General features: G+C 33.4%; 2 protein-coding genes across 4 annotated transcripts in view; one reads left to right on the top strand and one right to left on the bottom strand.

The window, feature by feature from the left end:
• The window catches only part of LOC111001046 (DNA-binding protein D-ETS-3), a 57145-nt gene extending 39719 nt beyond the window's left edge, over window positions 1-17426 (top strand). For both annotated transcript variants that reach the window (XM_045634180.1, XM_022270743.2), the window contains exons 6-9: window positions 10129-10176; window positions 13608-13797; window positions 13949-14157; window positions 15034-17426. In XM_045634180.1, coding sequence (XP_045490136.1) covers window positions 10129-10176; window positions 13608-13797; window positions 13949-14157; window positions 15034-15158 — 572 coding nt within the window. In that variant the 3' untranslated portion in view covers window positions 15159-17426. The remainder of the gene's footprint in view (window positions 1-10128; window positions 10177-13607; window positions 13798-13948; window positions 14158-15033) is intronic.
• A 2586-nt stretch (window positions 17427-20012) lies between these two features.
• On the bottom strand, window positions 20013-20951 carry LOC110999594. 2 transcript variants are annotated; one of them, XM_022268731.2, is made up of 2 exons: window positions 20721-20951; window positions 20013-20356 (listed from the first exon to the last, which is right to left on the bottom strand). In XM_022268731.2, exon 2 carries the CDS (start codon window positions 20223-20225, stop codon window positions 20052-20054), a length of 174 nt encoding a protein of 57 aa, XP_022124423.1. In that variant the 5' UTR covers window positions 20226-20356; window positions 20721-20951; the 3' UTR covers window positions 20013-20051. The 2 variants fall into 2 exon arrangements, with proteins under 2 accessions (XP_022124423.1, XP_022124429.1); XM_022268737.2 differs by lacking the exon at window positions 20721-20951 and adding an exon at window positions 20568-20692.
• Window positions 20952-21144: the final 193 nt, after the last annotated feature.

Below are 21144 nucleotides of genomic sequence, written 5' to 3'. Positions count from 1 at the left end.
GATATAATTCACTAATACCAATTTTATAACTTTACAGCCTTATGTTATTTTTTCTCTAAATACGTCTAAGACCAAATACATATGTTTCCACATCTCGAAAACCAGCAAACCAAACCCTATCCCCCCTATTAAATTACACTCATGTCTGAACCCTCGCAACAAATGTAACTGTCCTCTCCTGGAACCCACGAAAACAACCAAATACCTGGGATTAATTATAGATTCAAGGCTTTGTTGGAGCCCTCAAATAAACTATCTATGTTCACGAGTTCGCAAACTTATAAATGTTTTCAAACGCCTTAGAAAACCTTCTGACCCACATACAACCAAGATAGTGTATACTGCATTATGCCAGTCGATATTATCTTACTGCATATCGGTATGGGGTGGAGCGGCATTGTCCTCGATGCTGAAAATTGAGCGCACCCAACGTGCCATTCTTAAAATATCCTTCAGAAAACCTTTCCGCTACTCAACTTCAAAATTGTACAGCGAAGCAGGGCTCCTAACTGTAAGACAACTTTATTTAATGGCAATATGCAGGCTTTTTTGGAAACAAACACCCCCTACACCAAATCTAACCAAACGCAAACCTTTATATAAGCATCCTAAAAAACGCACTTTCTTCGCTCAACGCTTTTTCTCCTTCCGAGGTCCATTCATCTTTAACCACCTTATTAAAAATAAAATTATTACTAACATTTCAAAAATTCTACTTCATACTTTCACTAAAAAACTCAAAAAATATCTTGTTAAGCTGTCATATACTAACACAGAAAACATTCTTATCGTAAAAAAATAGAATAGGTATAAATTTGTTAAGTAAAATTAATTAATTAAGTAACGTTTAGATGTAAAAGGAAGAGACTGGCTGCCCACAACACAGGGAATCCTAGTGTGGGGGCCAGAGCACTCTACTTTATAGAAACAATTATTGTATTTTGTGTCTAATAAAGTTATTTCTTTCTTCTTTCTTTCTTTCTTTCTTTCTTTCTTTATTTTACAAAATAATATAATATATCACAAAATGTTACATTAGAAAACCGCTGTGGTTTGTATTAATGTAACCATAGCAGTCTTGTATAGGAGCGCGACTAATGCATATAAAAGTAGTTTTTTGATTTAGTTTATGTATGTCCTCGGCTAGAAGACATTTATTTACTCTTTCTGTTATTGGCAGTATTTTTCAGTATTTAAAAATTCCTCTGTCTTCATTTTTACATGAATCACATTTCTTGAGACGACGTGTTTGAGCATTCGCATTTGGAGTTTATATATTCAGTTACTGAAACTACGTCGCTGTGGGTATGGTTTACTTTCACTACATAAGTACGATTTTTTAATTAATCTGAACACCAAGTGCCTAGTGGCCCCTGATATCCTATATGATTATCTATCCTCAAGTTAAACTATATTGTAGAAAACTATAGGTTAATTCTACTAAAGGGTAAGTCGCAATAAAGTTTTAAAGAAACAGTTTAGATTTTTTATTTTATTAAAATCTGCACTGTTTTATGTAGTCTAATAATATTGTTATGTAAACGGGCACTGCGTAGCTGAGTTGTTGGATTTAAATAAATACGATATTTGAATATTTTTAATAATCCTATAAAAATATAGTGACTGATATTATAGATATTATACACAAGTAGACTAGATTATAACAGTAAGTATGAAAAAACTTTAACTCCACAAAGTCTGCAAAACTTCTTATGGAAGAGAAACTATTTAAGCTGACGAGCAAAAAAAACACAGAACCACACTGCTTTTTGTTTACAAAGGCTATGTATTAAAATGTTGTATACTAAATTCAACATTTACCGAGAGACTCAAACAAAGCTAAAAATGCCATATTTTTCAAAATATTTGTCAAATATTCTAGTGAAATGATTTTAGTGTTTATGGTTCTATCAACAATTCTGACAGACTGTCAGATATCCATTTCATTACGGCGTAGGGTGTTTGCGCGTGTTCGACGCGTGCCTCTTAACATTGCACGTCTCAGATTACACTGTGACCAAAGCGGGAATTCTTATTTGTTCACAGGATCTGTATGCATTGCGGTCTCCTCAGATCTCCATACTAGTTTTACACTCCAGAGAGGAGTAACACATTCATAAAGAGCATAAGAGTTTTTTTTTAAATCTACTAATTTTAATAGGGTGCATCAATAGACTGAATAGGTATTTATTTTAACATCAAAATAATGAAACTTTATTTAATTCCACATAAATGCAAACAGAATGTTGTACACGTATCAGGTACAACTACAGCAAAACTTTAATTTAAAAAATTCTATTTTAATTTTATAGACCTCCCCCAACGGGGAAAAGCCTCTTTCAAGGAACTCCACAATTCCCTATATTTTCCTGTCTCCAGCTGCCTTTCACCAATTTTGACACTTGATTTTTGTTAGCGCTTGGAATGTTACCCTTTAAACTATTCCCACTCATAGCCATTAGGGCAATACACTATTGCTACTCAATATTCGTTGACAATGATATGCAGTACGTACAAAACTTTCAATAAGTAACTACCAATAATTAGAAACTTAAGACAAGTAAGATAAAACTTCTTGCATCTTCTGTTCTATCAAGGTCCTATTCTAACTGTAATTAGTCTGTAAATATATTGATTACAGAGTTTTAGTATTCAGTACCATATGATATCCCTCAATAATTTATCAACCACTATTCAATTAAGTTCGTGAGCCATGATCGCTGACATCAGTCTAATTGTGCCTCCAAAAGACAATGTTATTGCCAACAGTTTGCTTGACGTTTGATCGGACCCACCCTAGAACAAACCGCGTTACGCAAACACGCTTTGTAAACAGGGGCTAAGTAAATAAATAAAAATCACACGGAAAATAATCATACTAAATAAAAAACTGTTAAAATAGTAGCAACATTTGTCAAATTACAACGTTATTTTTAATAGAACTAAATACATGTTTTATCGATTGGATTGTCTTTTTAAATAATCCCATAAAAACGAATAAAAGAAAAGACTCAGAATAAAAGCCAGTAATCTCCAGTAATCATGTCTTAACAAATAGAAATGTCAAAATATATCTGGCGGGCTTGCTTTATTGAATCCCAGATTGGGGCTCGTATTGCAATCAAACGACTAATGCTAGTGGGGCCACATTTTGTTTCCCCTAACTCCCGTGTACCGGTAATGCACTGAAATCGATTAATTATCCTTTTATTGGTATTTTATTGCCGCAGCGAGCTATTTCATTGTCTATTAACGGTATTTCTGAAAGATACGACAATATGGAGCGATAGAAAATATTCACAGACAAGGTAAACTAATTCTTTCAATTAAACAATTACCAAGTACTGACTGACTGAAGTTATGTCATAAAAATTATAAGCTAGTTACAGTTAAAAATAAATGTAAAGAAACCGCGCCCTAAGTAAGCCAGTTGATGCCAAATATATAAAAATTCCTTTGTATTATAAAAACTAAAAAAAAAAAACGTTAAAATTTCATGACTGCCACGCCAAATGACCAACACTTTTAATCGTCTATAGCGTCATAATTGGAATACAAATTTCTCTTTAGCCGGTGGAGCCCCACGATCGGGGAGGGTCGTGATTTGGCCTTTTGTGTGTAACGCATTAACTCCTTCTAGCCTCTACTAACCCTCAGTGGTGCACAAATAAGTGTGATGGAATAAAATACATATTACCGTGTAGCAAGGTCTATTTTCATTTGCTTTCACGCATGATTGGCGATTTTGGATTTAAGGCTATCGTAATAAGAACTGTTTCTAGTTTCTAAAAAAAAAACACCTTTCACGAAGAGTTACACGCGACATAAGAAAATAGACCGCATAGCAAGGGTAATAGCGGTTGTTCTTGCGTTACTTTATATTTGAGTTACTAAAAGATTAGTGTTGATAATGGGTTCGTAATTACAGTAGAAAGGCGGACATTACGAGGTTCATTTGGCGAGCAGAGATCGTTCGAAGGGGTTCGAAGTGCTCCGGGAATTAGCCTCGCAATGATTTCGTTACAACAAACACCATACGTGACTCGGGAGTCCTCTTTGAGACCACTTTCCTTGATCCAGGCAATTAAAGCGGAATCTCGGTTAGTGTTAAGTACCGAAGCCCTATTGAACAGATTGGTATTGTCAAGAGGTGATTTCAATTTGTAATGCTTTCGTAGTTATATTATAGTTTAAATAACAGTAGCGCCTAATAGCTTCAGCGTGCTTCTCTCACCTCTGAGCTGGTAGCATCGGTCCCCGGATGTGCGCTAATAAACTTTCTCTCTATGTCGGCATCTAATACTCGTATGGAGAAAGAAAATATTGTAAGGAACCCGGCATGTCTCAAATCCAAAAATCAACGGCATGTGCCGGTCAGCAGGCTGTCTATGATTAAAAAAAAAATATATAGGTAATTGAAGTTAGTTCTCCGATTTAAGTAGAAATATTAAGAAATCAAATTAATAAATATGAAAACAGTAGTGTAATTAGATACGATATTAAAATTAATTAATATTTGTATTATAAAATTTTTGGCGTAAATTTTTCAAACATTAATTTTCTCTTAATCCTTAATTCGATCGAAATTAATCTCCCATCAAAACCTCTTAAGAAAGCTTTAAATAACTGCAGTTGTAAAATAACTCTCAGATGTCCAGAAATGTCCTATTCAGCCAATATAGTGGCACAATAAATTTCATATGAGGGTGTTGTGTTTGCTGTAAGAATGTATTGTTGACCAAGCAGGGAGGCGATGGAGCGTTCTCCCAACTCCACGGGGGCTCACTAGAACTACAGAGAATAAAGTACATCGTATCTCAACAAACAGTTTGAAGATAAAACGATCTTCATACACATTATATTTATTTCATGAACGTACCATTTTTATACGATAAATAGTGTATTTCTTTAAATTATTATTATTGCTTACATTAATAATTAATTAATTAAAAGTACAGAAATAAATGTAAAGGGTTTAACCTTGTGGTGAAGTGCTACATTTCAGTTCAAATTCAAATAGGCTTTGATATTCCTATACAGGAGCTATAAGTACCATTACACGGGTAAAGGTCTTTCATTCCCTTTCGGACCTTATTCCTATTAAAAAAAAATTTATACAAATCTATAAGTACTGTTTAACTCAACACAGTAGTCTCTATAATTGACCTAATCGCACAACTAATAAACGAATCAAAGTATTAATACAACGACTGTCAGATGATTTTGTCAAAATTTCTACGACAACTGATGCAATATCGAATTATACCACCCTTAAATGAGAAAAACAATCATATAAACGAATAAATCGGTAGCAGAACTGAGCTCGTCCCATCAATTTGGAATCGAAATGGAAAATGTAATCACTTTGTCGACTCTATACATGTACCTACAGTGTATACGTGATAGGTATATTATTTAAACATAACGATTTCATTGCATATGTATGAAAATTTTCGTTTTAAATAAAAAGTAACTTCGTTGGCTTTGAATGGTCTGAACTTAAAACAGGAGTAATCTGGGAACAATTATATAAACATGCTGATGGTCAAACACAGTTTGGTCTGAAAACTTTATGTACATAGTTTCTTTATGCTTAAAATGTCAAATTGTCTTTTCAAAAGATTACGCTGCTTTGCAATTATTTTTGAAAGGCACCAATCACAAAGCGATGCAAATGGATTAGAATACGTTTCCGCGCCATTAAATCTGTATCAGACGTCAAGAGAGCCAATCATTTCAAATTGTAGCCTCGTGCCTTTTGTCCGCTTATAAATATAATCACTGCGTCCGGGTAGTCAATGTCAGGGGTAATCAGACTCCTTAGCTTCGTCCTTATATTTTATACGAAAACAATAGGTTTAAATTTATTAAAAGTGGGTACATTTGCCTTTGGCAAAAATTAAAAATCTGTTTTTTTCAGTTTCCTATTAAAATCAACTTACTACTTGCTTTATAAAAACATTGTAGAATAGTAGTCGACCCATATCTTACAAATTGATTCTTATCTGATCTATAAATAGATATTTACCTTATAAACCCTCTCATATAAAAGCTCTACTTTTAATACTGTTGATAGGGGGAAAATTTTTTAACGCTTTAGCCACTGTTCTGACCTTAGAACATAAATTTGCTCAATATAACTACTAATAGTCCATATTAAAACTTGACGGGAATCAATTAATCCAAATAAAGTTTTGTTTGTAAAATTATAAATAGTTTCTTAATAATCTTTAGTTAAAATTAACCCGACAATCGGTCCCTGGCGGGTCATTTATCATAATCATCAAGATTACATCGGGCCGCACCCTAACACTGTGTAAACCCCTGCTTTAACTTTTATTCAAACAAGTCATGCACTTCGGTTTTGATTTCTCACATATGATTTCTAATAGATATGCTGCTATCAGGCACTTGTCTGTAAAAAGTAATGGATCCCGTTGAGGGTGTTTTGCGTAGGCGGTTAATAGGGTTCATAACTTCTAAAAATCTAGGTGTTCATTTGTTTAAAAACGCACAGAATTATCAATAGAAATAAACAATATAGGTAGTTAAAATACGGCTGAATGGCGGAGTACAAAACATTTAACATCTGAGCGGAGCTTTTTCTATATATACCTACGTCATGTAATGAAATCCTATGAATTTACAACATTATCGAGGAAAATATTGTTTAGTTAAATATCAAAGAAGTATGAAAGAAATTCCATGCACGAACACAACTTGCGTGAAAAAGTTACGTGTTTAAATTAAGAGAGGTAGCGATTAACCGACTTCAGAAAAACCGAAGGAGTAATCAATGAATGCGCCAAACTTTGCAAAACTTAGATTAATATAAATTAAACAAGTATCGTAAATTATTCAAATCTGTTGTAAATAAGAAATATTCTTAATACTATTTAGTGCGTTATGGAGTCGGTTCTATTAAAACAAATGAATGTATTTCATATGATATTATACTCATACGTAACCGATGAAATGGTTTTAATCAATGGCAATCTTAAAACATGGGTTTAACTGTCGAGTTACTTCGGCTGTATGAGATGCTGTGCTAACCCTATGAGGCATTAATTGAGGCAGCAAAAATACGCATAAACTTCACTTTTTTTCATGAGATCTTGTGACTTGCGCCACATTATTGTGTCAAAGTTTAAATTCCTTTTCTTTTGTATTATGTTAATTTCAATGTCAATGCTAAAAAGTTATGAACATGTTTACAGGAAATGTTTACTTTCACTTTGCAGTATTGCATACTTAGCAAATTGTTCTCGATTTCGATAAAAGATATCACATTTATTAACAAAATTTGTCTATAAAGGTATTATTATTTGGGTGTGCATGGTAGTGTTTCAAAATAAAAGATAATAAGGAAGTTAATGACTTACTTGACTTTATTTACTATAGTACTATGCCCTATATGTGGGGCAGAAGCTTTGGTCGTATAATTTATTCTAATTATGTAAACTTACTAAAATAATCAAAGAGGTGTGAAAGGTCTTGCCAAAAAACTTAAAATTCACGCGGCAAATTGTTTTTTTTTTTTATTTAAGTTAGTTTGCGTTTAGTACATATATATCTATAATATTCAAATTATTAAAAATACTATTGTTAAATTTAAAATGGAAATAGGTCTTTAAAATGTATAGCATTTATATTTATTAAGTACGAGAACAAAGCTCTCTTTAATATCAACTTGAAACTACTTCTGTCCCTAATTTTATAAGATTTTATAGCACATTTTGTGTTAGTCATGGTTCCAGTTTTAGTCACAGTACTGTGCTTTACAACCCACGACTTCACAAGTGTCATTAACAATTACTATTTTATTTTATATCAGTAACAATAGCGACCCTGGTTAGGGGCTCTTTTGTCTTTAATTTAGTACAATGACAGCTGAATTCAAAAGTGTTTTAGCGTAGTTTTTCGTTAGTCAGAGACGTTTGAGATACATTCATACAGGGTACTTTTTATAGTAGATAAGATATAGAAAATTACATATAATGTATTGGATACTATTAAATATTTAGATGAATGGTAGTAAATAAAATAAATCTATACAGATTTGCTTTCAAAATTGACTTCTTTGTTTTAATTTCAATAAAGAAGAAACAAATAGTTCCTAATTCTAATGTCAACAACTTAATAGACTTTGACATACGAAAGTCATACTTATGCGCTAAGGAAGATTCACAAACGAGACTGAGCTTGACCTGCGACTCCAATATATTAAAGTTCAATCAGTTTTTACATACGGGAGTCACAATTTGCGCCTAAGTCCCATCTACGAATCTGAGGTGTTGTTAATCGCATAGACATAAGTTTTTTTTTTGGATTTGCCGTAAATTGCCAAAAACAAATGACACATAAAATAAAATACGTTTATTTTGGAACATAACATCATCATGGTATATTTAAAAATAAAAACGGAAGCGTTTTTATTTTTAAAGAGTTTTGTTGTTTTAAATAATTTACATAATTAAATATAAAATGTTTATCATTACTGAATCTCAGAGAATCTTTCATAGTGTTCTATGTTGGTCTAGTTTTGCGACAAACAGTATGAACCCCATACTATCTATGCTAATTTAGCAGGCTACACGTACGGGTCGATCTCATTACGAGTGTTTAAAATGCAATCTATGCACTGTATCTGACTTTTTTCGGCCCGTGTTGGTAGTTAGTTGTCAAGGAAACTACTATCTGTGGTCTATGTGGCAGAGTGATATATTAATGGCAAAATTAGATTTTACCATGCCCTGTATTATGTATGAGCAGTGTTGGCCTAGTGCCTTCAGCGTATGAGACTCATTCCTGAAATTGTATACAAAGTACTATCTATGTGCTATTTAACACTCGCTCTTAGACCCAAAGTATTTGACATCAGGCACAGAATACTGATTTACTAGAATGTAGTCTTTTAGAAAAAAAATATATCTCGAAATAGATACAGAAATTTGTGGCCCAGTCTTTTAAAAAATTGTACCGCCGGTAATGTAGGCTATCATTAGTTAAGTGCATATATTTTAGTTAATCATTAGGCGTAAACAAAATGTTAACAATCATCGAACACTTGAAGCCAATATGAGCCCTTTAGTTTTTACCACATTCAATTGTAAATTATTTTATCATTCTCGTTTCGAGAAATAGATCCCTTTTAGGTTAGGTTAGGTTATTTATCTCAAAGCGGCTGCCCTAGCCAGATTCTATTCAGGCTAAAAGCAGATAGTAGAAGTAGGGGTTTTGACCCCCATCCTGAACACATAAAGAGTTGGAGACGAGAAGCCCCATCGTCCTTCAGAAATGGATGGATGAGTTACAAGATCACAGGGCAGGAGTCTGGACAATTACATCTATACGTCCAGTGCTCAACTTGTCGGTAAATAGAAGTGGGGGGGCACTTTCTTACCGACCCGTTCGGGTTCTCACAGGCCACGGATGTTTCGGTGGATACTTTCAAAGGTTTGCCAGGAGGGAGGCATCCCTCTTTTGTCACCAGTGTGGTTTCGCAGACGACATAGCGCAACACACTTTAGAGGTTTTTCCGGAGCTCTGAACGTAGCTTACTAACCACCACCTTCGGTTTGAATCTGTCCCTTACAGTGAAAGTTGTGGTGGAGTCTGACAGTGACGGCCCGTGGAACACTTTCAAAGCGTTCAGAAGAGAATGCGGAAAGGTTTCGGGAGTGTAACCCAGACGCCGACCAGCAATGCAAAAAATCGCCTGGAAGACGACGACGTGATTACGCACGTACTCCACTGTGTCCTTCGCACTGGATTGGGCAACTCTGACGCTCATGACGGAGACACGGATTAAGGGAAGCTGTTACGTCGCCTCCTGAACATAGCGAACAGATCGGGCTGTTTGGTTTTAGTGGATAGGTGTCCATTGCACCATACGGACTGAACCCCACACTCCCCGCGTCACTTTTAAATCGTTACCCTGAGGCGGGGGTCAGTAAATTGATTTCCCAACAATAAAAAAAGACTAGATTATTTTTGTTAATTTATAAATGTTTTATGAATTATGTTTTATTTACACTAGCTTGCCAACGTTCGGCACATTGATAAACACTTATCGGCATACCACGCATACACAAATGAAGTGATTTCAATCATATTTATGTATTGCAGATCCATATCAGATGTTTGGACCCACCAGCAGTCGTCTTGCTAATTCAGGTACGCTAATTGTTTATAAATTATAATAATTTATTTTACTAAGGGTGGTCAATAAAAGACACTTCCATATTACAGTCGCTCACAACGTTAATAATATAAAAAAAAATATCCTACAACTTAAACTTTAATGCTCTTACTTATCTGTATCTTGAAGTATGTCAAGTTTTTAAGTTTCAAAATGTATGATATCTTCATGAAAAAATTAAAACCAAAGATAACAATATTTATTTCGTAAAAATAACGAATAATACATATAATCGTATTTAACAAAAACATTGCCACAATTATTAACATATGTATTGATCTGTATTATTATTTTCGTTTCAAGTTTCCCATAGTATGGGGCAGGATATGAATCAGGTGGCTAATTAAAATGATTCTGGCCCCACATAGGTGAAAGTGATAAAGTCAAGAGTAAGCGGGTGACTGTGAGAACAGGGGTTTGGGTTAACACGCAAAATCGCGATAACAGCCCCTGTTCGACTTAACATTTGATTGGAGATATCACGGAATGTATTGTTAAGTGGCCAATATATAACAAATATATATAAATAAAATTACAGCAAATTGAAACAAAGATCTATTATTTTTTATATAGAACAGGGGGCAAACTGGCAGGAGGCTCACCTGATGTTACGTGATACCGCCGCCCATGGACACTCGATACTTCTTTTACCGACCCAATTCAACTTAGGGTCATTCAAGAAAATAGCGTACCAAATCTTAAAAGGCCGGCAAGGCACGCGCCAGCCCTCGGGCAGTGAGAGTGTCTATAGGCGCCGGTATCACTTAACATCAGGTGAGCCTCCTGCCCGTTTGCCTCTGTTGTATAAAAAAAGACACCATATAAATAGACTCTTGAAAGAAAACATAAACGCAAACCTTCCCAATGGCCTAAAAGTTTATAACTATAATATTACACATCTATAGAGCCTTTTATTTAATGAGACAAAAAACTTTTAAATTAAGTATTGAGATTTAAATAAAACAACATAAAAGGTTACAATTGCTAAATAAATGTTAAGGTTTTAAAATAAAAATCAAGTTTATTTAGTAAATTCTAAGGTATAATTTAGCGTGATTGAACATGACGTAGGCCGGAGTCGGGGTGTTGTAATTTCAGTGAGACAATTAAAAGCACGTGCCACCGCTGGGTGTAATTGCTTTCTGCTTTTTACGGGCATAGGCCAACTCACCTGTCTTTAACCATATTAACTTTATACTCCGAGGGCTAAAAGACGTTAATTATAGTACGCAGGATAAGGAAACGAAAAACATTTGTTTATTGATACAGAACAAACGCTTAAAGCTTACTGTTTAACGAGGATTAGGCGACTGTTATCAATATGCCAATATTGCATTGAAGTCTTGTGAATTTTTGAAAATTTTTGAAAAATAATAATTATTTTATTTATGTACTTAATTATTATTTATTATTTTCACTTTATCTTATCGCTAAATAATGGTTACCCCAAATTAAAATGTAATGACAAAATGTATTAGATATTAAAAAAAACATGAATTATACAAAATAAGAAAAAGGTATTATTCTCTAACATAAGTATTGTATGTCCACATGTCTTTCACAAGTGGTATATATGAATCCCTGAAAGCATGTCAGTATATTGGGCGGCTATGTTACAACACGCACGACTTAAGCTAAACGCAATCGTCTAGAATGCGAACCAAGTACTGTCCTAAAGAAAAGTTATAAATAATAAAGGTTATATAACAAGGAATCCGCGTAGTGAACAGACGTTTACCTCCGCTTCAATAGCATTTTAACCCACAAGGCAATTTAGTTGTTCCTGTATTCCCAAAGATCCAGGACTAAAAGTATTAAAGACATATCAAAAATTCTTTAATTATTTAATTGTATATATGTTAAGTATTCTCTATACTGTTAACATATGCGAAATTATAAATTAAAAAAATTATAAAGTCAATAACTAGAAATAAAATTAAAATCGCTGATCAAAATTTCGTGACGACTGTACTTCACGAAAAAGCCGAGTTCACACGAGCGTGGCATCTCGGTGATTTATACCGTGATCGATTATGTTAGTCACAACGTTTTCTCTCGCATCTCGCTTCGGTTGATGCATTGTCTGTTGTGCCCCATCGATTTTATGACTCGCAATTAATGATCGTTTGGGATTTACGACAAAATGCCAATTAATATCCCGTAAGTACACAAACTATTACTAAATTATTATAAAATTACTAAGCCTATTGTTAGGCAATTGAATGTAATGTAAATAAAACGTCTTTTTTAGCAACTAATAAACAGTTCTGATCTTACTTTATTTGCTCGAATTTTGATTTATTATACTAGTGTGCAATGGTATTTACTTTAACTGGGCATTACATTATTGTCCCAAAGGCTTTTTAAATGTTCACCATTCACGTGGTGTGGAAAAAGAAAACAGGCAGTTTTGTGGTAGAAGCCTTCGATTTTCAGCTCTGGCGTGTTCATTGGGCTTAATTAGTTGAAAAAGAAAGTTTTAAACTTTTGATTGTCTTCCATTTTATTAGATAATAATATTACCTGATGGTAAGACTTTAATATTTTGTAAAGTTTCAATATTTACTTTACTAGTATCTATAAGATTTGACAAGGTGATATATTGTTTGATACTACAAGGATCTCCATTTCTATTTCCTTAGAACCTATTTAGGTTAGGTCCTAGGGACCTTCACGCTTCGGCTAGTCAGTAGAGCGAGATGGGTCGAGGTTACTTCCTTTGGATTAGAGGAACTGTTCACCATCCTTTCCCAGCGTGCCCATACACAACTTTGCCAAAAGCAATCGATGAGTATCGATTCATCTCTCTTTTTCTGTTCATTGTATAAGAAGTATTTTCGAATTTCTATAAAATCTTCAAAAAAACATGTTGGAAATATCTTTTACAAAAAATTTTACTAAATTCCAAACGTAAAAAATATAACACCTCGTACGTGTTGAATTATGGTTATTGTTTTGCAAGTACTAATGATAAAAGGGCGTTCCGAAAGTAAAATGGCAGCCCAATACTTATAATCGAATGTCGTGTCATGTAGTCGCTTTATCCCTAATCGATTCAAGGAACTATTATTTATTTGAAAGGCGCAATGCCGGGCGCGGTATAACGTGGCATAACTACCGTTTTATGACTGCGTAATGATAGGGTTGGTGATAGTAAAATCTTTAGATAGTGTTCAAGTCGTTAACTCTATTGTCTGTATAACTTTATTATTGTTATAGATTTATTTAATATCAAATATTATATTATTAGATAATATGTCTAAAATAATCTTAATACCAAGTAAAATATAAATCTAGCACGTTTTAAATTTCGAATATTCCATAAATACCCTTCTAATGCAATAAGATTCTTATTATAACGTAAATCAAACACAAACCAATTTTAATTCGGCTTGTATATTTTCAGGCTCAGGACAAATTCAGTTATGGCAATTTCTTCTTGAACTACTCAGTGACTCGAGCAATGCAGGCTGCATCACTTGGGAAGGCACAAATGGAGAGTTTAAACTAACAGATCCAGATGAAGTGGCGCGGCGATGGGGTGAACGGAAGTCCAAACCAAACATGAACTACGATAAACTGAGTCGAGCCCTAAGGTAACATTAGCAATGCGGTCTTCACAGCCTTTGCGATTTAATGGGTACCCATGTATGTGTGCAATGCTGCGACGTAAAACATTTGCATTTATAATTACTTTCTTGTGTTTGTTCGTATATGTACGTTTTTTAATAAAATATTTATGTACAGATATTACTACGACAAGAACATAATGACGAAGGTTCACGGCAAGCGGTACGCATACAAGTTTGACTTCCAAGGGTTAGCAGCTGCAACCCAGCCGGCGGCCACAGACCAGGCGTACAAATACCAGAGCGACCTATTTATGAGCTCATATCATCATTCGGCGAAGTTATCTTCCTTCATGGCACCACATGCAGCGATGCCAACGTCAACAGGTAATTATATCACAACAGTCAAGCATTTGAGCGAAGTGTATATTTTTTCAAAAGATTTATAATAAATAACTGTGATGTATTCAAATTTAAATTTTTAATCATTGTAATATTAAATTCGCAGATACTCTCATTAAATTTCGTTGTGGTCATAACAAATAAGTTTATAACACGTTTATTTCCTAACAAAGATGTTGTTTTTTTCTGCCACTGGGACATTTTAATATAATGCACCCTTCAAATGCAGCCGGGTGTAATCTGCATTTGGTGCTAATACCCGAACATTCACTGGCACAAATATTAGCACGCTCCTCGAAACAGCTTGTCATCGCCACGAGTTTGGCTTTACGTACTTGACTTAATGGAATAAATATTTTGACTGCCGATGTAGTCTATTTAAAAGTATATTTTAAATTGTATACGTACGCTGAATAAAAATTTATATAACAGTTAAATAATTTTATACAATAGGTATTAGACTCGTAAGTATTCTGGCAAATTTTTAAATTACATCAAATTACTGTATAAATCTTTTGGAAAGATGCACATTATATTGTTTGCTATTGCGATGCGTCTTCTGCGAATATTCGTTGTGATTTATTTTAGCAGGTGATTAAATACTGGAGGCATATATACATTGCATTACTATATGTCTGTTAACTTTAACAGGAACTTACGACGACATTTATATGTACTTTAAATTTGTAAACTTAATACTATAAACTTAAGCGACTAAATATAAATTATAGCAAATTTCTTTGTTATATATACATGAAAGATACGAATTCATATAACAACGGTATGAGCCAAACGCATTGAAAATACTACTTGCGTGTCTAAGTGAGCTCGTTCACTAACTCATTTTAGCCTTTGTTCCAGCGTCAATATTTCCATCAGCATCTTGGAGTAATTGGGGCGGTGGTGGCAGCAACCTCTACTCGCCACATTCAATGGCTCCTCCCCACGTCGCATCGCATCTGGGGACATATCCACATTACGCATGACCATCTTTCTGAACAGACATATACGACCTATCCAACCAGTATTAAGCAATGATAAACTGTTACTTTAAAGTTCAACGGTTGTGTTATAAAGTTATATTGAATCATATATTTCTGTATAATTTTTCCGATAAAAAATAACATAGCTATACTCCTATTGGTACTTAAAATATTCGTCTGTTCAGATAATGCCACTGAGTATAGTTACTTTTGATCGAGGGAGTTGAGATCGAGTTGGACGCGGTGCCGACGGTAAATTGTCCATGCGAGGGTAGATTTTAACTTTAAACCGAAACCATGCTGTCGTAAAAGGGTTTGTCTGAAAAAGTAATCGATCTCAATGAATTATTTTTTACTTATTAACGCCAAATTAAACTTTAATAAGAACCTTATTAGGAGTGACCGACTTCGATGGCATTGCCATTTAAGTAGAATCCAAATCGAGACGTTGATATTTTTTTGTATGGAATTATAATTTTGAGGTATGAAGTCAGTAACACATACTTTGCTGTTATTTTATTTATGAATATATTCAACTCAAAGATTTATTTATGTTGGTTTATTTATTTATTTATATTTAAAAGTTAGGCAATCGCAAGACTAGTCTTTTTATCAAAATTTTGTAAATAAATAATAAATACCTACTCATAAACATTAAGTAGAGGTATTATTTATGTAGGTTATTGAAATAATTAGTTGTAACAATCCTATAATCAAATTAATATAATACTTAAAAATTGGTAAAGGCATATTTATTTATTTTAACAATAAATGTGGGTTATTTATAGGTTATTTTAAATAAAGCTTTCTCATTTGCATCAAGTTTATATCTTCATTTATGGGAATGAAAATGTTTAGTGTAAATAGATAAAAATTAGTTATGTTACAAAGTGCAATCATAATACATTTAGTAAATAGTTATATGATTTATGTACGTAACTTGTGTATATACATATGTATATCAAAAAATGTAAAAGGTCCTGTGCGCGTAGGTATATTTAAAATGAAGTAAAGAACTGATTGTTTTTTAGTTTGTTTTCCTACAGAAAATTAAAATGAGTTTTTCTGTCTGACAACACACGTAGCACAGAGGACAAAACAAAACGGTATTCATAAATATAATCCAGTTAAAACCGTTTTTCTTAGTTTAACAAAAGATATTGCCTTATTTAGGGGGCGTTCCGTCTTACGTTGTTGTGGCGGCCGGATTTTTATTCTCCATAAAATACAATGCAATTTAGTATAAGTATAAAATATACCAAAGACTAAAACTATATATGGTGTAACCTTATGAAATTATTTTCATCACAATCTTATCTGTCGCAAGCGTATAGTTTTTATACGAAAGAGCCTCGTAACTCTGTAGAGCTCGTGTTGCGTTTTACACTACACACCACTTTATTATCTGTGATTGCTGAACATTATCGTGGGGTATTATTTTTAGGACAGAATATAGTATTTGAAATATAAATCATTTTAATATAAAGCATGCAATATAAAAGGATCCGGGAACATGTTATAATTTGTGCTCGTTATAAGTATATAACAGCGTCGCCTAGAGGCTAGGGAGGAATAGAAAGAATCTCCGTAAAAAACCTCTCTTAGCTGCCAAGAGAGGTTTAAATTGTGAATGCCAATATTTTATGGAAATAGAGAATGCTCCATAATATCTCCATAATATATAAAATAGATCTTGCATCCGAAACATGGGCAGAGAATGTGGTGTATACTGGGATCTAGGCGTGCTAAAAAAATCTGTATTATTAATTTAAAGTAATATCCTAATCAAGGTTTTATAAGAAACGATATTTTACTGCAGTTGCAAATACCCAGAATCTTTACTAAATTGTTTAAAGCTTGTATTAAAAATAAAAATAAACGTAACAGAATTACCATATTTTTTTTTGTTTACTATTAATAAAAGAATTATTTTACTAAAATTACGTTCATATCATTCGAAAATATTTATATAATTAGTTTAATTCTAATTAATAGTTACCTTTCTTGTGATGATAGTGTTCCGTAAAATATTTGTTCTTTGCAATGATTACTATCCATTCTACTAGACATGTTCTGTAAAAATCGCGTATTTTAACCAAATTTCTATATGAAAAAAGAACGCAATTTTGAGCACTATTACTAGTTTAGTAGAGTAGATATCATCATTCAAATTATTTTTATGAAGTGTTTTATTTAAATGCATGTGTCTAATATACATTATAATTAGCCGTAGAATCATTGTATAGATGTTATAATTGTACTTGCGAAATAAAGAGAATTGAAAATATTGTTACATTTATTTATGCTAGTGAAAAATTTTAATTATGTAATTATCCCGTATGGTGAAACACGTTCCTGCTCCTATTTTACTGACATTTTTTTAAACCGACACTTTTAGCGTGGGAAATTGCTGTTATGCATTCCATCCACGCAGACTCAGGTACAGTACCCTACGCACTAAAACCTCTCGGTGCCATTTCCTCTCTGTTGGATGGAGCGGGTCACAACAAAGCCTTATCGCCGCACTCCCTCTAACAAATGCTAGCCGTAGAGTACCTAAATATGAATTATTTCGCCTATACTTAGGCAATAGCGACCTTTATCGGCTAAATTACGTAAGGGGGCATTCGTTTCTGGTATTATGAAAGAAAAAAGATTTTCGAGTAAACGTAGTTATTTTGTACGGTTTAAACGTTAACCGTAACTTAAGCATGACCTTGAAAAAGAATAAAAATATTTTTCTTTCAACCCAAATCAGTATAGTTGTTCCCAGCGTCCCCTATTGAACCCACACGCGAATATTTTACCTACTATTAAAGACAATTTATTAAACTAGAACCAACTTTGCTACTTAAAATACAACGAAGTTACATTCAAATAGAGTAGATGGCGCTATCCGCATGAAATAAATTTTAATGGACATTCAGTTCATTTTGCTTGTTTCTGCATAATTATATACTTTCTAATAAATATCATTGATTTAATTTGTACACATTTTTTTTGAAAATGTAAAGCTATTTTTTGTACACTTTATAAAACAGAAAATACTCGAATTAGGTAACTTTTTTTATTTACCACAGTCGTCAGTCAGTTTCGACTAAAAATACCTTCCTTTTTAACTTTTAAAAATAGTATCTTTTTATGATGAAAAATAATTAAAATATTCCTTAGCATTGAAAAATGAAGATTATCATTCCATTCCTTAAGACAAACCCTCAAGGGTCCAACCCGAGGCCGCAGTAGCCGATGATGGGGAGCCTCCGGCTCCTACATTTGAATGCGCGTGGCCTCGCTGGTAAGGTCACATATCTAAAACACGTACTCAGCTCTCAGACACTCTAGACGCCACATCTAGACTTCGTATGCCGGGTTACGAAGTCTACCGCCAGCACCGTGTCTACGCCCGTGGTTACGCATACCTACCGTGGCCTGGCGGTCATGGTGAGACGTTGGAGCAGCTCGCGGGTCGCCCCACCGGATTCTTCGCGGTCTACGCGCCGCCCAGTACACCAATAGCTGATGAATATCGTTACATGCAGAGAAATATATTTTTTGCTGCAAAGTTACGTATCAAACTTGTGACAACAATAGGTTTTGCCTATATTTAGGCAATAAGGAGATTTAACGGCCAAATTATGGAAAGAGGCATTCGTTTATGAAAGAAAAATGTTTTCGTCGCGATTAATTCTCTTTTATGTATGTTTTCTAGTCACATCATGGTTATTTACCCAGTACAGTTTAAATGTTTGTAATCATTAAATGCGATCGCTGATAGACTTTGATCTGCGTTTAATTGAATGTTGCTTACGTTAAAAAATCTCTTGTCGTTATAAAACTCTAAAAAGTTTTATTTGCTTCAAAGTTCCATTTTAGAAAATAATGTCAATTTCGAAAATCTTATGTTCATAACTATAAGTTACCATTGTTGTTACAGATTATTTAAGACATAATCGTCATTTTGGTGGTTAAACGATCAACATATAGAATTTTTCTTAATGCATTATCTCCGTCATATCATAAAAGGAGGGGGTCGTGGGCGCGCTCTCTTGAAAATGGTTCCAACAAGTCAAGCACCTATAAGATCTATAATAAGAATGCATCACGATGAATATACAAAGCCATTTGATAATCTACCTTTCTCTGCTCCTAACAGGTTGTTTTCTTTAAAATAAGTGAATTTAGATATTTTTTTTAGATATATACTATGCTTACAACATTCCAAATAAAATAATCCATCTCTGAATTATTTTTTCTAAAAGGTCAAGTGATGCACAATTTTATGTAGTATTAATAAAATTATAAAGTTACAAGCTACAACAATCAATTTTAATAATAAATTTACTTTCAGATATGTCTTTACAGCAGTATTCTGTGTCTTATTTGGAGTAGGATGGTGGGCTCCATTTGCTATTGTTTGGTATGCTATGGCAAAGCGTACAATGTGATGTAAAATTAATTTCCACAATAAAAATAAATATAATACTAAATCTTTCAAACTTTTCCTTTTCTTAATCACATCGACACAAAAATTATACATATAATGCTGCAATTATTAAGTTTAATGATAAGTCTGATTCAAACAAGAATATGTCTCATGGGATAAAATAGTAACTTTTTTTGATAATTATCATACAACATATATACAATAGATAAGAAATTTAAAAGTAAATATTATTTTTCTATAAATGCTAGAATTATTATGGGTCCATTAGAGATGTACCAGGTGGTATCATTCATCATGCTTTGACATATACAATACCATTTCAAAACATTAAATATTTAACCCTAAGCCTGTATTAAGCATAATATCAGGTAAGTATATTATTAGTAGCAAAGTAATACAATAAAACAAGGATATTTCAATAAACTACATTTATTTTGACTATTTCATTACATTCATGGCCAAGATGGAGCATCACCTTCTTTAACATTCCCACCAAAAAGAGCAGATTTGTCCCTAAAATTTGTCATTCTTAGTGTTTCCTGGTCATCTATATACTTTCCAATGAAAAAGCCTGTTAATGGCACAGCAAACCACATGTAGCGGCTAGTGATTCCAAAGATGGCCATATTACTGTTTTTTTGATAGAGCCTTCCAGTTCCTGGTGTGATTCCAGTCAAGCCAAATAAATGTTGCAGTTAGTGTAGGGAAAGTTACGCTTACTAGGTTTCTACGCAGAAACCTAAGTATCGCCATAAACCTAGAAATAAAAAAACTTAGTACATACCACTACTATGGAAAAACAATATTGGCCTTAGCATCTAAGAACTAAGTTTTGTCGAATGGCAATAGCGTCACTAGCTTTAAAAGTAATCAAATGGCAGAAAAACCTTGTAAAGAAGTATATAACCTATGAGAAGGTCTAAGGTGTTACATAACAAAGTCACAAACCAAGATTGACGAAAACGTACTTTTAATTTCTCCCTTTATATCAAATTCGATGACAATACAAATTCATTGTGAAATAGTCACGTTAAAATATTAAAAAAACATTTAGATTCCAGTGAATGCAGACATATTTAAAAATATACTATATATACTGCCAATTGAACATACAAACATACCTAACTCTTGTGATGGCAATGCTGAATGCAGATTTAAGACTTTCTTCTAGATGTAATTGATATCCACTAGCCAGTAGGTAAATATTAAATACTATATTGGATCGATTTGACTTCTCATTTCTTTTTTCATAGGTACAGATTAGTCACTAAAGGATACAGAATACAGATATTTCATAGTACGACGGATATTCTAATTTCTATACCACGAATTTTAATTCAATTCCTGACATTAGCTACTGTCATTTTGTGAAATAATGATACCACAAAAGTGTAGTGATGTACACAGAGTATTTAAAAGAATAAGTACGCTGTGGACGAAATGGCAGCACAACATCGGATCACGGTTTTAAGACTGCCCCCTTACCATTGCGAGCTGAACCCTATCGAATTGATATCTTCTTCTTCTTCAAGTGCCTCTCCATTA

The sequence above is a fragment of the Pieris rapae genome, chromosome Z (genome assembly GCF_905147795.1).
Source record: "Pieris rapae chromosome Z, ilPieRapa1.1, whole genome shotgun sequence".
NCBI classification, from domain to species: domain Eukaryota; kingdom Metazoa; phylum Arthropoda; class Insecta; order Lepidoptera; family Pieridae; genus Pieris; species Pieris rapae.
The sequence above is the reverse complement of the archived record's forward strand: the minus strand, read 5'-3'. Positions and strand labels throughout refer to the sequence as shown.